Source organism: Scaptodrosophila lebanonensis, unplaced genomic scaffold (genome assembly GCF_003285725.1).
Source record: "Scaptodrosophila lebanonensis strain 11010-0011.00,11010-0021.00 unplaced genomic scaffold, SlebRS2 tig00001412-arrow-pilon, whole genome shotgun sequence".
NCBI lineage: Eukaryota > Metazoa > Arthropoda > Insecta > Diptera > Drosophilidae > Scaptodrosophila > Scaptodrosophila lebanonensis.
The window spans coordinates 12,694,556-12,712,288 of record NW_022060739.1 but is presented as its reverse complement, the minus strand read 5'-3'; the positions used below and the strand labels follow the sequence as shown (position 1 = coordinate 12,712,288).

Sequence of the window (17,733 nt, the reverse complement as noted above, 5' to 3'; positions counted from 1 at the left end):
AATACGGGCGATAAAACCGCCAACTCTATAGTCCACGCATTTTTCCTCCTTACGCCCCCCTCCTTTCTATCTCTCTGTTACAGTTTCGGCCTTGTTTTCGCGCCCAATTAGCCACACTTCAAAGTCATCCACGGTATGGCAATCCTCCCGGCGGCCATCAAAGCCATATAACTCATACTCATAATCGTTCATCTTACAAGTACATCGGCAGTCGCGACATATGCCAGACAAGCCCCATCCTTGGACCACAGGCGGTTATTATTCATATGCAATCGCCTCTGTCTTTTTCATAATTTCGCCTCAACTTAATTACGCATAGAGATCAAACAAATTGCATGCAACATAAATATAAAATACTATATAAGCAACCTGAAGAGCCACTTCCCGAGCCAGACAGATCCGCCACCACCCAAATGGGGCGGATTGAGGTTATTAGGATGTCTGGGCGCTGTGGAGACGATTCTGTTGGAAAATTATGAAAATATTTTTCTGTGCAAAATGCTGAACTTGAATTTTGAAATGTCTGCCCCAGACATGACATAATTTCTCATCGTCAGAAGACTGCAGCCAGGTTATGGCTTTAAATAGATGCGGCATGCCTTCGTGGCAGTCTAGCCGAGAGCTGCTAATGGTTTTAATGCCATTTCGCTCCCTATATCTGGAGGCTAGGCCCCCAGCTGTGAGAAATCTTCCCAGTTTCTGCAGATGTAGAGGAATGGATAAACAGCCATCCAGGGGACATTGAGAAAAAACTATGCATTTGTGATTATTCCGGGGGAACTATTCCTATAATTTGAATATGTAGAATATATAAACCGTTCTGCTCAATTTTACTTTATTAAGAATCGACAAAGTTCGAAATATCAATTCTATATTGCCTATAATTTGGGCTTAAAGACTATCTTTTTTACAAAAGAAGAAACACATGTTTGTATTTGAAAGAGTCTCTAATATTCCAGCAACAAAAAATTTCAGAAGTTGGTAAGGCATGTGGCGAGTCGCGAATATGGAGCAAGGCCTTCGATTATGAACATCTGCTCCGCAGTGCACATAATACACAATCACGAGCCATCGAGACTGATGAATGGTCGTGCTTTTGCGATTTTTGGTGCCAAATGCAAAGCAACAAAAAATAAAACGTACTTCCTGTACAGGTCCCGGCTGTTCTATATGCTCGTATGTAGATTAATGTACTTACCATACACTCGTTCGAGAATGTCAATTGGAATTTATCGAAGCGGCCCCATAAGCGGAATGCGAAACATTTCCCGGAAGAAAAACGCCAGTTTTTAATTTGTTCGCTCATTTTATTTTGATCTTTCGAATTTGGGTTTTATTTTTATTTGTATTTTTAAGCAACTACCACAGTTCACATTACGCGTATGTATCATTATATGTAAATAATTAGTTATAGCCATAAAATTAGTTAAATGTTTAACTTAGCTTGCGCTCTAAATTTAAGTGCTTGATCAGGATGGGCCAATGCCAAGCCAAGCCAAGCCAGCCGAGCCGACACAATGCTTCTCACCGTCTTTTTACTTCCGTTTGTTTTCGTTTCTTTTGTTTTTTTTTTTACAACTTAATGCCTAGCCATAATGCATTTAAATGCCTTCGAAATCGCTATTTATTTTATAGACACAGAGTATATATTCGTGTTGTATACTTAAGCGCCAGGATGGCTGGATCAAGCTTAGCGTAGTGTTATGCTCAAGATATGTACTTTACAAAAACCATGTTTCCGTTTCGGTGCACCCAGGTGCCATTACTTCTCGGCCACTGCTACCGCCGCATCCCCCTCATCCTGCTCCTTTTCCGGCTCATCATCGCCCGCATGTGGAGTCATCGGCTGGATGCTGTCGGCTTGATTGTTCTCTGTCTTGATGCGACTCAGAGGATGCCAAATGCCGTCTTCGTGTAGCGGACTCATTGCAGTCCTTGTGCCAGAGTCCGGCGAGGCCGAATGAGTGGGCGGTGATTTGCTGCTACTGCGCCGTCCCATTTGGACCGCATGGGTCAGATTGTAGTGCTGCTGGGCGCCCAGAAAGCTAGGAAACCCCAAGAGGCCGGGTGGTGGTATGTTTGGGAACATTTCTGGACTTCGTTCCCCGGTCTACATACGAGTAGTTGTATTCAAAAGAATAACTATCGAAAATTAGGTCAATCATTAAAACAATTACCTTCGGCGGCAGTCCATTAAAGAAGGGCGGCAAGTAGGGAAAGAAGAGCTCAGGACGTCGCTGCATAAATTCCTGCTCGGATGTTGGCAATCCCGGAGGACCGCCGTGACCGGGTCGCGCATGTATCGGCAACTCCAAAGACATGCGTCTGCCGCGCCTCGATGTGGGGTTCGTCCACATATGGGTTCCCATGTGCACCTAAGATAAATAGCAATGGATGGAGAGGGGGCGAGAAAAGGGTATTTAGCATAATTGGGATCAGAGCCGGTTAGCCTGGCGCACCTTCAGGTTGCCCTTTGTGGTAAAGGCCTTCTGGCAAACGTTGCATTGAAAGGGCTTGTCTCCGGTGTGTGTGCGCATGTGAATCTGCAGGGCTGAGCTGGAGCTAAAATTTCTGCGGCAGACATGGCAGAAGTGTTTGTTATTTACAGGCGGATCCAGGCTGGAGGTGGGCGGTCCCGCGGACATCAACGCCTGCTGGAAGTCGAGCGGGCTGGCGGGAAAACGGTGCGCATCTGTGGCGGAAAACTCTATCAATTGTGGCCGGAACTGACGGCTGTGGGCTCACTACTTACGCAGCTGCATCTTCATCAAGGACTGCTCTGCATCGGCGGCATCCTGCGATGGATAGGTGCTGCCTTTGTTGCCATCACAGCTCCCGCCTTCGTCGACCAACGCATTAGACTCAATGCAGTCCGCAGCGGGTTCCTCTTTAATGGCCGCACCACATTCTAATGACGTTTGTCGCTCGGCCGAGGTCGACCGCTCGTCCAATTTCTCGCAGGGGGCCAGCGCCAGGGGCTTCTTGGAAAAGAGATTCGGGTTCAGTGTGAGCTGAAATATGAAAATAATTTTCATATGCGCGACTATTTGGCACCGCTGCACTGTCCATGTCGAGTCGTGTTGGTTGATGAGTGAGTGTCAGAGTCGCAGACTGCCACACAATGGGCGCTAATTTCTGCACATTTCCAATTTAATGTCCCGACACAGACGCGCCTTTTAATAATCTTATTTTTAAATGTGGAAAAACATAATTTAAAATTTCCTATGCCAACTAATTATCTTGCGCGGAATTCGCGTACGCAGACAAAATCGTCGCCAATGCGTGGCCCGAGTCCCCACGACGCTCATATTTTTATGGGTAAACAATTGCTCGCTGGGCGCGGCAGTGGTTCCGACACTCTATAGACCCAACAGACTCTATAGCTGCAACAGCTGCGGCCGCGACAAACAAAAGATTAAATAATGTTGCATAAAGCGTAACATAATTTATTGGCATTGAATGCATCGCACACACACACATATGCACCCCTCTTAGCTCCAACAACCAACAACCTCTGTCCCAAAAACGTACTCCATATGTGCGTGCCACACTTTCGACTCGAGGGGGCGCGTGCCGTTCAGCAGACGAGCAGACAGGCGGCACTGTTAATGGCATATATCTTCTCCCCATTCCCCCTTCCCCCATAAGCCAACCGAATTTTGAACGGGCCGGGCTGGGCGACCAAACCAACTCGTAAATTTCGCATCATCATAATGCATTTTTGTAATTACTTAAGATTTTTGAGTCATTTAGAAAAATTTCAAGCCCCAAAACATGATGCCGTCTGATGTAGTACGTACTCGTAGATCATCAACAGTTTGCTAAGCAACCAAAATCGACTAATCCGACCGGCACTAGATATGGTCTGCCTGCTACTCGGCTAGCTGAAACATCCCAATACACAAACCAGGAGCGGTTCAAAGATACTTTTTCGTTTGTTTAAATGATGTAATTTGTTTGGAAAGCATGGAAGTGCTTTATTGTGATAATGATTCCAACGGAAGATCTTCTCAATAAAGTTATAGAGCTCTGATCCACTAATGAGTTGGTTTCATAAAAACCAATAAGCGTTACAGAATATATACAAATATGTTTTATTGTGCAAACTTCTTAATTATAATGTTTTTAATGTTTCTAGGGTGAAAAATTCCTCATTCTTCTTGTTTAATAGAGAGAGCTTTTCTTTAAATTACCAAAAAGTTTATTGGTATATTCAAATTAATTTACCGCAGAGGTTTTATTGAAATACGTTTTCAATTCCCTAAATATGAACAGTTCTATTGATTTTTAATCTTTAAAAATAATTTTTTCTAAGATCTATTTTTCATAATGTCATATCAACGTTGTGAGAGTAGCAAAAAATTGTTAATATTTTTTATATATTTTAATTATTTACCTTCGAGTGAGCACTCAAAATATATAGATTATACAATTTCCCGATTGCCTAAAATCCGCGCCTGCCAATAAAATTCTCTGACGATTTTGGAATTACTCCAAGAATGTGAAATATAATGAACGACATCATTAGTCATACAGACAATGCCGCTGTTTTGCGGCATTCCCCACCACCAACATTACATGTTGGGGAAAAATGTTGAAATATTAATAGTCGTATTTGCACCCAAAATTATGACCAGCAGCCTCGGCAGACTTCCCTACCCTCGAACCCTTCCGCCACTGAACAGTTGACCGAGGTGCCGCTTTTGTCATCTTGATGGGACAATGCACACAATTTCTATATTCCCAGAAATAAATGAGGTTGTTGGCTGATTTTCATGAGGAGGGAATTTAACTGTGAATCTTGATTATTACATTCACAACTATGTATAATTTTAGGCCCTTTCAGAGATTAGATGACGACTATTGTTAGGTAATACAGGCAAGTTTGAATATCTTTTGGTTTTAGGTCAAAATACAAATTCCAAGTTATAGTGCCTGTTTCATTTTCTGAATTCGATTAAATTGTCAGATTGTCACAGAATCTTTAAGTTCCAACTGTCTATATACATATGGACATATGGACTTACCTTTGCATTTAAAGGCGTTGGGTTAGCGCTATCGCCGCATTGGAGTCGTGGAATTTTTCCGGCAGACTCTTTGGGATGTTCGCTCTGTAGATGACTCTCAAGAGCCGCAAGGCCGGGGAGCATCTTGAAGCAGAGATTGCACATATTTGGGGGTGGATGTAGGCCTAGATGAAATGGAATATCAATTAAAAGTAATATTATGGTGAAGAAAAACTTCATTCAATTTCAATCGTTTAGAGTGCGTGTGTAAATCTTCCGGACCGCATACCACATGAACTCCGGCACAATAAATTTCCATCAAAGTAAAGTGATGTGGCATAATGACGCAGACAGTATTGCTCGCACATGCAATTGCGATCGCGGTACATCGGCACATGCGAGGCGATCGGGATCGAAAATGCGCAAAGAGTTTATAAATAAATTACGGAATTTGGCAGAAGCACTGAGGAATGGATGCGTTGTTGTCTTGGTCCAATTGAATTATGTCGCACGATCAGATTTATCGCGACATGCTGCCGCCCCATGCCAAACGCTGGCAGGGTCAAAGGTGACAGACAAAGAGGCTTTGTCATCTGCGCGATTTCGAATTCGATTTCGCTTTCCAGCCGTTGTCGTCGCGCGACGCAAATAAATCGCACTGAAGGTTGGCACTGGCACTAGCACTTACCCATGAATCCAAGCGTTCCAAACGGTAGCAGCGGAAACTTGGCATGCGCCTGGCCTAGAGCTTGCATCTCTTCACGGGCCGCCGTCATTAGTAGCAGACTTGGTGGCATGGGTATGCCGAGCATAGGCAGGCGATCCATTTGTTTCGGCAGCGCTGAGCCGCCATTGATGTTAAAGAGACGCGATGCTGAGGGCGATGATAGATCCATGGCTGAGAGTGGTTGCTGCATTGGAAGTCCCGGAGGCGGCTCGCAGCTCTCAGTTAGTTCACTCAACTCTGACTTCTCGTCGTTATCGTTCGACAACCGCTTATCCAGCGGCGTAGAGTTAGCAGTGCTTGAATTATCGCGCGAGTCGTCGGTGCTGTCCATCGTCATGAAATCATCGAACTCGCCCTGCGATGATTCCGAGCGTTGTCCTGAGTTGTCCGAGATAATAGAGAAATCGAGAGTGTCTGAGGTTCCCAATGACTTGTTAGAGTTCTGATCCTCTATGCCCATTTCCATGTGCTGCGCGTTCCGTAAACGCTGCGCCTGCATCTGTTCGGAGACGTCTAGGGTGCCGGGGGCAACTCCTGGACCTCCACTCCCATCGTCCATGGTATGGATGCGTATGTGCTGCTGTAAGATGATGCCGTTGGAGAACTTCTGATGACAGACCGGACACTTGAATTGGCTGCGCATGGGTGGCTTGATCTTGTGGATGCTCATGTGAGCCTTCAGATTTCCTTTAGTGGCGAATGCGCGGCCACAAATCTTGCAGCGAAAGGGCCGTTCTCCAGTGTGCGTACGTATATGCATTTGCAATGAGCTGCGACAGGACATTACCTTCTGGCAGAATATGCACTGATTTGGGTCGGTTAGTTTGTTTTCTATGTTGTCGACGAGCTGTTGCAGCTTCGATGTCTCCGACGTCTTGTCAATCTCGATGAGGTCCTCCCAGGACTTGTCGATGATGCGCTCCATTTGGCTGAGTGAGAACTCCGCAGGCAGCGGGTCAAAACTAGCTGAACCGGAGCTCCGACTGGCTGATGATCGACGTACCATCTTTGCGATCTGCTCGACATGCTCACGACCATCTATTTCCTGATTTAGTCCTTGTGATGTTGTTTTTTTTGCATCACCGGGTGTACTGCCACTGCTCGTGTGACGCTTCCTCACACTGCCATTGCGCTTTGTTGCCGGGGAAGTTATTCGCTTTTCCGGCTTTTCGGGGACAGGCTCCAGTGCGCTCTCCTTAGAGGTCTTTGAATAATCTTCAGGCGAGTTTCCTCTGGTGGGAGCAGTGATAGGCTTGCTCAGATCTTCGGCGTGCTCTGCCAGCTCTTTGGTGATGCTTGCTTCTTTCTCTGATGCGCCGCACGACACTTCCTCAGGACGTATCTGATCCTTTGCTGGCGGCTCTGGTAGTGGTGGAGTTGGCCGCACAAAAGATAGGCGCATTGGTGTGGGAGGCGGCCCGTTGCTTGCACCGGGCAAATAAGTACCCAGCTGCTCAACTGCGGATGGCACTCCATTGGCACACGGCGGCAGAAGTATGGGCGGGAATATCTGCGTGTGCCGTTGGTAATGGACCTTCAGGTTGCCTTTAGTTGTGAATTTGCTGCCGCAGACATTGCAATGAAAAGGTCTCTCGCCAGTATGCGACCGCAGGTGGATCTGCAGAGCGGAATAGCTGCCGAATATCTTCCCACAGTACTTGCAGCGATGCTTGAAGATCTCGCCACGTCCCTGCGCATCTTTCGAAGCGAACTCGTATTCCTCCTGCGAGGCATGAAGGCTTTGGGAGGCGGAGTCTAGCACCTCTTCGGTGCGCCGCTGCAGCATTTCCAGGCAATTAGGCTCATTGGGCAGTGGCGGGGGATCATGGTTCGTTATGATGCTCGAGGCTAGGCTAGAACTGATGTCGCAATGACTCAGTGGGCGATAGTTCGACGCCGCCTCTTCAGCAGCATTGTTTGCCACTACCTTGTTTAGTTCTTGCTCCGCTTCTACTTGTGTTCCAGTCTCCGGCTCCTCCTCGTCATTATCAGTCTTTATGTTCTCCGCTCCCTCAGCAGCACTCTCTGCCAGCTCGCCGTTTAAGCGTTTTTCCGCCGCTGATGATTTAGCACGGGCAGGCTCTTGTTGGGAGTCAACAGTGGGTTCTCTATTCTCAGGCACGTCACCCTCAACATTGTCCAATCCCTCCGCATCTGGCCTGCTGCTGAGTGCTGCCACCACACCACCCGCCCGCTTCAATTGACTCTGTAGGTGATGAATGAGCTGCAGTTGCATCAGATGCTGTCTCTGCACATTGAAGATTGTCGACTGCATCATGGCCAGCTCACCGGCGCTGCCAGGTGCAGAGCCGCCACCCGCCTCCTCGTAGTACTGTTGGCTGTTGGCCAGCGCAGAGGCGGCAAATTGCGCCACTGCCACTTTGGTATGTTGTAAAGCTTCTAGTGCCACATGTCCAGTTGTGGGCAGTCTGTTTCCGGATATCAAGGATAGATCCAGGGCCTCATTACTGTTGTCAGTCTCCTCCTCAAAACCCACCCTGCTGTGGTCAGAGGATGCGCCCTCCGTTCCCATCTGCTGATCCCGTTCTCTTTCCGTGCCGTTTCCAGCCTGCTCATCGCTCTCGCATCCTGATCCCAGGTCTCGACCCACTCTGTTCTCAGCTAACTCATCCGCCGAGCTGCCATTATTGTTGCTGTCTGCGTCCAGTTCTTTGTCCAGTAGGCCAGAGGCGCTTCCCGCACCACCGACGCCATTCGAAGTGCCACGCGTGCCACGGTAATTAATGCGGTTACGAAAGATTGAACACATTATCCTCTGGAGCCGCTGGTCGCCCCTCACAAACGTTGCCCCTTGGTTGGTCCAATTCTACACATGGGCGCTGTTGATGCTGTAAGCTGTAAGGCTGTGAGATGAGAAGGAAGAGAGAGGGAGAAAATTTGAACAGGGCCTCACACAAATTTACGCACATATTCGAAGCCGATTATTTCCTATAACTGGCCCGGTCGGCCGGCAAGACTTTATGATAAATTTTTGAATATATGTATAGTGGCCCGGTGGCGCAATTTTCTTTTTGTGCGAATGGTTACGAATAAATGAACATATTGCATATTATTAGGCGCGTATAACTTAATGTTCTTCCCTCTGTTGTCGATGACGGGCAGTTCCACGTGCATTCATCTATCTGGATGGCGATTGCCACATTTTTTTGTGACTTTTGAAATCGATTATTGAACTCCCCGACCGCTTTAGCGTCAGCCATGAAGCAATCGCGTATGGGTAATTTATTGATATATTACTTGGAATCACTCAGCATAACTTTATTTTGATCTCATTGAATTCTATTTAGTTACATTTGATTTATTCCAGCTATAGCTAATTTTCCACAAACGAACCTGGTCTCTTTTTAAAGTCCGAACCCTATGTGCGCTAGTCGATAAGGAAGAAGGCAGGAAAGACCTAAATTAGACGATCAAAACAGCTATTGGCTTAGATAACAAAATGTATGAAGTGTTTCCCCTCACAACTGGAAAGGGCAAGACAGTATTTCAATTCTTTGTAAACACTTTCTCCGATTGGATAAGCAGGAAGAAAGAAAAGGCATAAATATCTATTCGTTTAACAATGAGAGATACAAGTAGTCATACCTAGAAAGGCATATTTGTTATATTGATCTGGCCAGCCAATTAATATCACTTAAATATGAGTCAAAGTACGGCATACAAGTAAATTGATACAGTCTTTTTGCAAAGAAAGGATTTATAAGTATTTGGATGCTTTATAAACGTGCCTTAGCTAGCATAAAACTGGCAACATTGACTCAGTTCTTGTTATTATTTTTCTTAGTGTAGACACACGCACTTAAAGCCACATTTCCAGCACTGATTTCTTGTGAAACCGATTAATTTTTGGCAGTCTTAGCCATCCCTCTACTTTAATAGGTTAAGGTGGCGAATTGCAGGTTGGGTGAAGTAGAAATGTTCGTCTTAGACGGACGCCAAAGTGTTGGCCAAGAGGTAGGAAAGTCAGTCAAGTAGCAAGTAATGGAGACTTGAATGCCGGCCACCACTTACGCCAATTGAGGTTATTTCTGGACGATTTACGCACAATCATAAACACAAGACTTGCCCAACCCCTGAGATGGGAATTGTGGGAGTTGCTGGCGCTTGAAATGCCGAAATGCAGAACTTTTCAAGTTATCGCTTCCTTGTCTGTCAGTGGAATGGCAATTGTGGCACTGTTTTCATATTAATGCTTCACCCACTCTCGGAAGCGAAACCAGAAACTTCAAGAAGTGAAAACACTTCCCACCGAAAGAAAATCCATTCATACCCAAACAGCCAAGGCGTCTTCAAAAGGTTTCCTGTCAGCAGGTGGTCTCCCGCTGCTGCAGTCGGTGCTACAGCCACCGCAACCGCCACCGATGTTGCCACTCAACCGATACCGCCACCGCCAACCGCCAAACTTGAAAGGAACTGTAAATCTTTCGTTTTTGTTGAGATTGTTGTTCGAAAGAAATCGTAAATTATGGATATATTTGGTTTGACTTGCGCCCGCTCGCCCGCCTGTCTAACCACGCTGAATTGGCAGCTCTAGCGGATATTGATCAAAATTCTCCGCAATTAGCCTGATTGATTAATCTCGACGTACCGCTGCCTGCAATCCAACATTTAACAGACACCATTGATTTCAATCCAAACACGCCGAGAAAATATGAACGATGAACAACAATTTGCGCAACTTTTAAGTGATTGATACTTTTCTAAAATATATTAACAAAATCTTTCGTATAAAACAATTACTCTGGATACCATTATTGCTGTTTAAAGCAAATTCGAGAAAACGAAATATATATTTACACTAGAGCTGGTGGCACAAAATTTTCCAAACAAATGAAACGTCGAAAGTATGGGTAATTTCTCTTCTCAATCCCTTGCCTTAACAATTTTCCAAAGCTATATTAAATGATAGATCAGAAAGTCGTCCATTTCGATAACAAAGCTAGGTATAGAAATACTAAATGATAGATCAGAAAGTCATCCATTTCGATAACAATTAGGCCATTTCTTATACCATATAACTGTTGTTGTTTTATGCTTAGACTCACAACATAAATAGTGGCCCTCATACATAAATATATTCATGAGAGAATCGTGACGTCTCCAACATTCAGAACTATGGAAAAAAAGCAGAGACGGAAGCGCTATGCAAGAAATTTATGAGCTGTGCCTGAAAAAGTATCTTTCTGGTGGGGTTTCAGGGTAGTAGGCTGGAGTGGGCATGTTGCGCGGAAAGTGAAGCAAGCTGGGGCCGCATTAAGCCCAATTGACGCACTTAAAGAGCCACAAACACAAACGCAGACACAGACGAGCATACAAAGCGGGCGGGGGCTTCGAAGAGCAAATAAGCGAGGGGCTCTGCTTAGGAGCCAAAACAGCACTCAGAGGCCACTTCAATGGGATGACGATGAATCGGAACGGCCACCACGTTGCGTCCAGTGTTGAGCGTCAAAAAAAGCTAGATCAGCAACGAAACAAGCTTGAAACAGCTTAATGAATTAAAACGCTGGTTGCAAGTTGTTTCTTGTAAACCTCTTTTGTCCGACTTATTGGTATAAATTTACTCTACGACCCCAAATGGTATAACATAAACTAAGACACACTCATTACAAGATAATACTGTAGAGAAATACCAGAATTCTGTTGTATTACCCAAAAATACTCCAGAAACCGAGCGAGCCTTTTATTCTACTGTTTACAGCTTTCAAAAACGCTGAAAATACCATATTTTATCATTTTAAAAACTAGACATCTGGCGGGAACATAGCCAAACTGACTGCACTGGTTGTATCGAGTCGCTCTCAAAAGTGTCTGAAAATTTATTAAGCTGCAAAAAATGTTTTGAGCGGAATAGGTATAATTTTCATATAATTTTGGGAGAGAAACGAAACGGAACGAGTCATGGGACGAGCACCACAAACCGTTCGACGATGGACAACACAACGAACGCTGTATGTCTGTGTGTGTGTGTGTGTGTGCGTGTGAGAAATGTAAATGTCTGCGACTGTAAACCATGCTGAGGCGCAATTATGGAGCAGGACAGCGGAGCGGACCAATGCCAAGTGACTAAAAAGTGACATGGGGGGAGCTTTGGTTGCGCGCATACACACACACACACATACACGCGAAACATACACAGACAATACATACACACAAACACACAGATGGAGAGAAGGCAGCCGGCTTTTCGACTTGGCCAGTAGATGAATTTGTATTGTTTTGAATTTGCTTTTGGGGCGCTACTTTATTTTTGCCTTTGCTTTCGTTTTTATACGTTTTTTGAGGGAATAATAAAGACCAGCGAGCCAGCCAGTCAGCCATTCAAGCAGGCAGGCAGGCAGGCAGGCAGGAAAGCAGTCAGCCTGGGTTGGTGTTCGTCGTCTGAAGGAGCAGAAAGGGGTCGATTTTGGGTAGAAGAGTTGTTAAGCTGCCATTGCAAACAATTAAAATCATAAGAGACGCACATAAATTATTCATGGCTTAATCTAAAGTGGACAATCTATGCAAAGTACCCTTCCACACACACACATACACATCTACCAGCCCACACACTGAAGCTATTTGTATGTGTTTGTGTGTGCGAACGAATGAGCGAACGAACGGTCAAGCACTTGTTTCTCCCTCATTCGCATAAACACAGACACGCATGTATATGTACGAGTATGTGTGTGTTGGGCCATTCTTGATATTCGGCCGACGCTTTGTTTTCCTCTTCTTCCTGGACGCTTGCTGACTTTTGTTTTAATTGCTCATAAACGAAGAAATTATTGCGCTTAAGTAGCGCTCTTAAAATTGTTCTCTCTCCATCTCTTGCTCTTTCCCGTTGAGGTGTCGATGGCGTTTTGTTCGCCATTTGACGCCATTTCTAAAATTGCAACAGCAACCATTAGCTTTGAGAAACCTTAGAGCGGGAGAGCGTCAAATAGAGATTGTGTTCACGAACACATTTGTAAAAGAGCTTCGTGGAAAGTAAAACTTTGAAATTATGTTGACAGCAAATATTAAAACATTTTTGTAATGGATTCTTCATCTAATTTAATAAAGTAAATGAAAACATATTATGAAAAAAATATTAAAAATATATTAGTCCAAAACCATAGAAAGTAATGATACTTCTAAAGGTTATTGTTGGGTATTGTTGTTGTAGTTTGATTCGCACATTTCGCTGGGATATAACGAAAGTCGTGTCCCACATAACAATCCAATACATGCATCGAATATTTTAGAAAATATTTGGACACAAAAGCGAACGCAAAGTAAATAGAAATAAAAATGAATAAAAACTCTGGCAAACCCAACAGCGGCCAGCTCTGAAAATATAAAAATAATGGCAAATGTAAAACAAAAATGTAAATGAAAATGCGACAAACAAAATGCGCACATTTCAGTCATAACTGAGAAATATTTCTGGCGTCCCGAGCCCCCCATCCCATCCCCCCAATCCCAACAATTCAACAATGTGTGTTTATTAAAATAAAAATAAAATGCAGACAGAGGCACTGGGACGGAGCCGGCATAGAAGAAAATATTAAAATACATATACAAGTAAATAAAGAACTAAACCAAATGCCAACAACAACAAATACAAAACAAAAGAACGAGCCGAACAAAAATGAAAAATAGACAACGGCAGCAAAAGCGCGAAACACTTCGAATTTTATATTAACGAACAAAAATTAATTTATTGCGCCCCCAGTCGAGAGTCTAAAAGGGGGGACAGGCGGCACGCGTGTGTCTCTGGGTGTGTGTATTTGTGTTTTAGGATCTCTCGACAGTCTGCCAAGCAATCGGAATCGATTGCAGTGACCCCCACTCCCTTCATACCGCTGGGCAGTGGCAAATGTCGCTAAAATGATTCGCGGACTCATAAATTAATTAAGGCAATGAATGCATTCAGAGATAAGTCGCTGGGGTCTGATGAAAAGATCGAGAGATGGCCGTGAGCGTGACTGGCGTGACGTGACGTGAAAAAGTGAGTGGGGAAGTAAAACTGTTGATTCAACTAATGTTTCAATAAATCGGACATGTCTGAATTCAGAAAAAGCGGACGAAGGGAACTTTAAATCCTTTTTTGGAAGAATCTAGCTCTGTATATCTGTATCTCAATTGCCAGGTCGAGAAGAAGGCTCTAAGCTGTTCAAAAAGGTCTTTAAGCCAGACTAAGAAATGTCTTAAAATCAAACCAATGGATTTGGTTCAATTCACACTTTTTGGTATACTTTGAAAGTTCTCCTAAAATGTTGATGATTATTTTTCAAGAAAGGACTGAGATCAATTAGTTAAGAAAAACAACAGATCGATCGAATAGAGTAATTTACTTAAGACGTTATCTGAGAGATGCCACAATGGCTCTCAGTTCCATTAAAACAGTTCCTATTTCAGTGTTTTATTGTTTCTCCATTTGTAAGTAGTTATAATTGGTTTCATTGCCACATCTCGCAGTTAGAGAGAAATTGCGGAGGAACAGGCTTATCTGCGCTTAAACTGTTTCATTCCGCATGTTGCAAACAACTGAGTTCAGTAAACAAAATCAAAATGTTCCATTATTAGATGTTCCACACGAAGGGAAATAAAACGGTTGGGTAAACATATAAACCGCGTTATGAACCAATTCAAAAATTTTACTGACTAAATTTTATGTAATGGTTTATTGGAAAACACAAATGTTATCCTAAAAATACATTTGTTAGTCATATTTTTAAGTTTTAAAAATTTAATGAAGCATACCCTTGCTGTTTTAGAACAGTTAACCAAAATCAAAAAATGTTTAAATAATGTTTAGCTTCCAATGCTTCCACCTGCTTTATCCCTTTTAACAGGGAAAAGGGTGAATATCATCAGGACAGTGGTTTGCACAAACAAAGCATTCAAAAACAAGAATTCTCTTCCTTTCTTGTAGGTAAATTATATTTTTTCGAGTATTTAATTCAAATTTTTGAATTGAAAGTGAATTTAAAAACAACTTCGAAATTTTATAACTTGAATGATGACTTATGCTCAGATTTACGGAAAGTAAAAGGATTCTCCTAGAGGAGATTGTTTTGCATTTATTGTTGTTTCTATATATTTTTCAAAATACACACAGCTAAATACAGTGTGGGAAATATGTTTAATATTTGAATAATTAAACAACTAATTCCCTTATAAGTACTGGTTATACACAAAGTGCTTTAATAAATATTATTTAATGGCCATACTACTGAACCTTTAATTACCTCTAAAAGGGTGGACAATTAAAGTCTCATCTTCAGCATACTTACTAGCCTTTGATTTCAGTCCCATGGCAATTGGCTTCCCAAAAGCGTACCCCCTTAACCAAACTTATTTTCCAATACACCCAGAGGAGGCTCGAATGAACATTTGGTTTATCTCGGGGGCCGCTTGTCGGGCACGCATCTTTTCGAAACACTTTGACGTCCTGACTTGACACCTGTCATCTGCAACTGAAGGAGAGGCGCTAGGACCACCCCGATGCACCGAAAAGCACCCCATGACACCCCGTTGCATCGCAATGCAACCCGGAGGCGTGTTCTTCTGCTATTGTTGGGTTACGCCCCTCTTTTGGGCACCCCGTCTGTGTTGTTTCTCTAGATGATGATGTTGTTGTTGTTGTTGTTGTCATGACATAACATGCTCTTCGCTTGTTATCCCTATGGCCTATGGATGACCGATGACAACAATACACCGCCTGTTCGTCAAACATTCTCCCAAGTCTGTCCCCAGCCCACCCCTCGCTGCTTGCATTCGTGTTGTGTATATTTTGGGAACAAAGTAGTTGTATTCACGTCAACTCTGACATAAGCCCGACATGCAAGCCAATGTCGAGACTGCCTCTGCCTTTTCATCCGTTCGACACCTCAAATAATCGCCAGAGAACTTTAATCTGCTGAGAAATGAGTATCACAGAAGAAATGATGAATCCAACATCGGAAACGGCTTAAATGATTATATTTCTGGCACGACACACTAAATAGAAGATGATGTTAATAAAATATTTGAGTTGCAAATCAGAGAACAAAATGATGAATCGCATTAGAAATTGTTTGTAGGAGATTAGCTGGATAATTAGCTGTAAAGCTGCAAGAACTGGAAATACTCGGTCATATAGGGTTAAATTGGTCAAGAGATTGCAAGTCACTTTAAACAACCACTAAAGGAAGATTTTTCTTAACACGTGAAATGCAAATCGGAAAAGGAAGTGATGACTCTACTTTATTTATATTTATACTGGTTATATTTCTATGGAGATTCTCGAAAGGGTACACTTATGGTTATTTAAAGGCTAACTAGTTAAAGCTACTCGTATAAACATGATCTTCATCTCCTTGCCTTAAGGGCGCTATAAACAATATCTACAGAAGCCTCATAAAATGAGATATATGCTTGTATTCTTTTTTCATATGAACTCCACACGGAAAATGCTATTCCGTTACTCAGACGAATCTATTTCTTACCAAAATTTTGTTGATTTAAGGCAGAAAGGGCTTTTGAAGCCACAAACTTGCTTAATATTTTGATATGTTGTGAGTCATAAGGAGACCGTCAACATAACACATGTCAGTACGAATAATTAATATACATACATCGTCCATTATCCTTACATCATTCATAAAGAACTAATGCTTTATCTGATTCAAAAATTACAACAACGAAACGAATTATATAAAGATATGCGTGCGTTATCGAAAATGCAGCCATGTCGATAGATTTAAGGTTAAGAATAGACAATACATGGAAGAAAAGTGGTAGAAGAATTATAACAGAAGAAGAATCAAAAAAGAACAGAAAGTGACTACAAGGAATAATTCAATGATTCACAATGCAAATAGAATAAAATAGAAAAATGGAAGAAGAATAGAAAAAAGATGGATAGTGAATAGAAGAAGAATGAAAGAAGAATTGAAGATGACAGTAAGGAACAATTTGCGGTTGTTTTCAAATAGCAAAATCTTAGTGGAATCCAGTAACGACGGGTATTTATTTATTACAAGTATGTTTATTTTTTACGTATTTTTGGCCTTCACTTAAAATCTAGAATAGGAACAGAAGCTGCCTGAACAGTCCTGCTGTGGAAACTTTCTCAAAATTCCTTTGTGAATTTCGTAACAAGTAACAATGGCAATCCTTAAAAAAAGAACACAATTTCCACAGATCTCAACTAATTATGTGCAGGTCTGACCATTCCTTCTAATATCGACGTTCATGTTTAGTTATCAAGCTTAAAGTTGAGGGAAACTTTAAATGGAAACTTACCGCAACTACCAGATGTGGTCGTCCTTCGTCCAGCTGCTCCCGTTGGAGCTCAGCTCGCTGTCTCTATAGCCATTAGCGGAGTCCTTGGCCTGGCAATTGCCAAACGAAAACGAAAATGGAAAATTGCAAATCGTTGGCGAAAAGCCGACGGCACTCGCTGGCGGCTGGATGGATGGAAGTGGGGAGGTGGGGGACGATGGATGCCTGCAATTGTTGTTGTCCTTTAAAAATTGAATTCGAAGCACTTCATGCGTTGCGAGTTTATTTAAATTTTATTAAATTTTTTATTTATATTTTGGAGACATCCGCGGCCGATGGTGATTGTTGTGGTTTTTCGATTTTCATTTGCATTTATGTATATATACTATATATATGGGTATGTATATGTATGAGTGTAAATATTTTATGATTAATTAACGCGCGAGCACGAAACACCCCCACGAGCACGCACACACACGCACAAACACGCACAGACGGGCCAGCGGGACGAAAAAATGAAAATCAAAGACACGAGCGGGCGGGCGGGCGGCAGACGACGGGCAGTTTTTGGCAATAATATTTCTTGAATGGCAAATTAGCTGACGTCTCACAGCGAACAATGAGCAAATGACCAAAGAACTGGCTGCCTGCCTCGCTGACTGACTGAACTGGTAGCTGCGTCCAGAGCCAAGCCCGAAGCTTAGCTGAGCTGAGCGGCCTCTTCCTGGCCGTGGCGGCAGCGACGACGAC

At 43.1% G+C, this 17,733-nt stretch overlaps 1 protein-coding gene across 1 annotated transcript; it reads right to left on the bottom strand.

Moving 5' to 3' along the window:
* Window positions 1-1,286: 1,286 nt before the first annotated feature.
* Window positions 1,287-17,341, bottom strand: LOC115631550 (homeotic protein spalt-major). The gene is made up of 7 exons (XM_030528327.1): window positions 17,005-17,341; window positions 5,695-8,597; window positions 5,028-5,191; window positions 2,753-2,978; window positions 2,460-2,692; window positions 2,178-2,375; window positions 1,287-2,110 (listed from the first exon to the last, which is right to left on the bottom strand). Exons 2-7 carry the CDS (start codon window positions 8,501-8,503, stop codon window positions 1,763-1,765), a joined length of 3,978 nt encoding a protein of 1,325 aa, XP_030384187.1. The 5' UTR covers window positions 8,504-8,597; window positions 17,005-17,341; the 3' UTR covers window positions 1,287-1,762.
* Window positions 17,342-17,733: the final 392 nt, after the last annotated feature.

What these genes read in the sequence shown, in the direction of transcription:
- LOC115631550 (XM_030528327.1), bottom strand. Translation starts at nt 8,503, where the DNA reads ATGTGTTCAATCTTTCGTAACCGCATTAATTACCGTGGCACGCGTGGC. An exon ending in TGGAACGCTTGGATTCATGG is followed by an intron (nt 5,192 to 5,694) that starts GTAAGTGCTAGT and finishes CATTTCATCTAG; the next exon opens with GCCTACATCCACCCCCAAAT. An exon ending in CAACGCCTTTAAATGCAAAG is followed by an intron (nt 2,979 to 5,027) that starts GTAAGTCCATAT and finishes TTTTCCAAGAAG; the next exon opens with CCCCTGGCGCTGGCCCCCTG.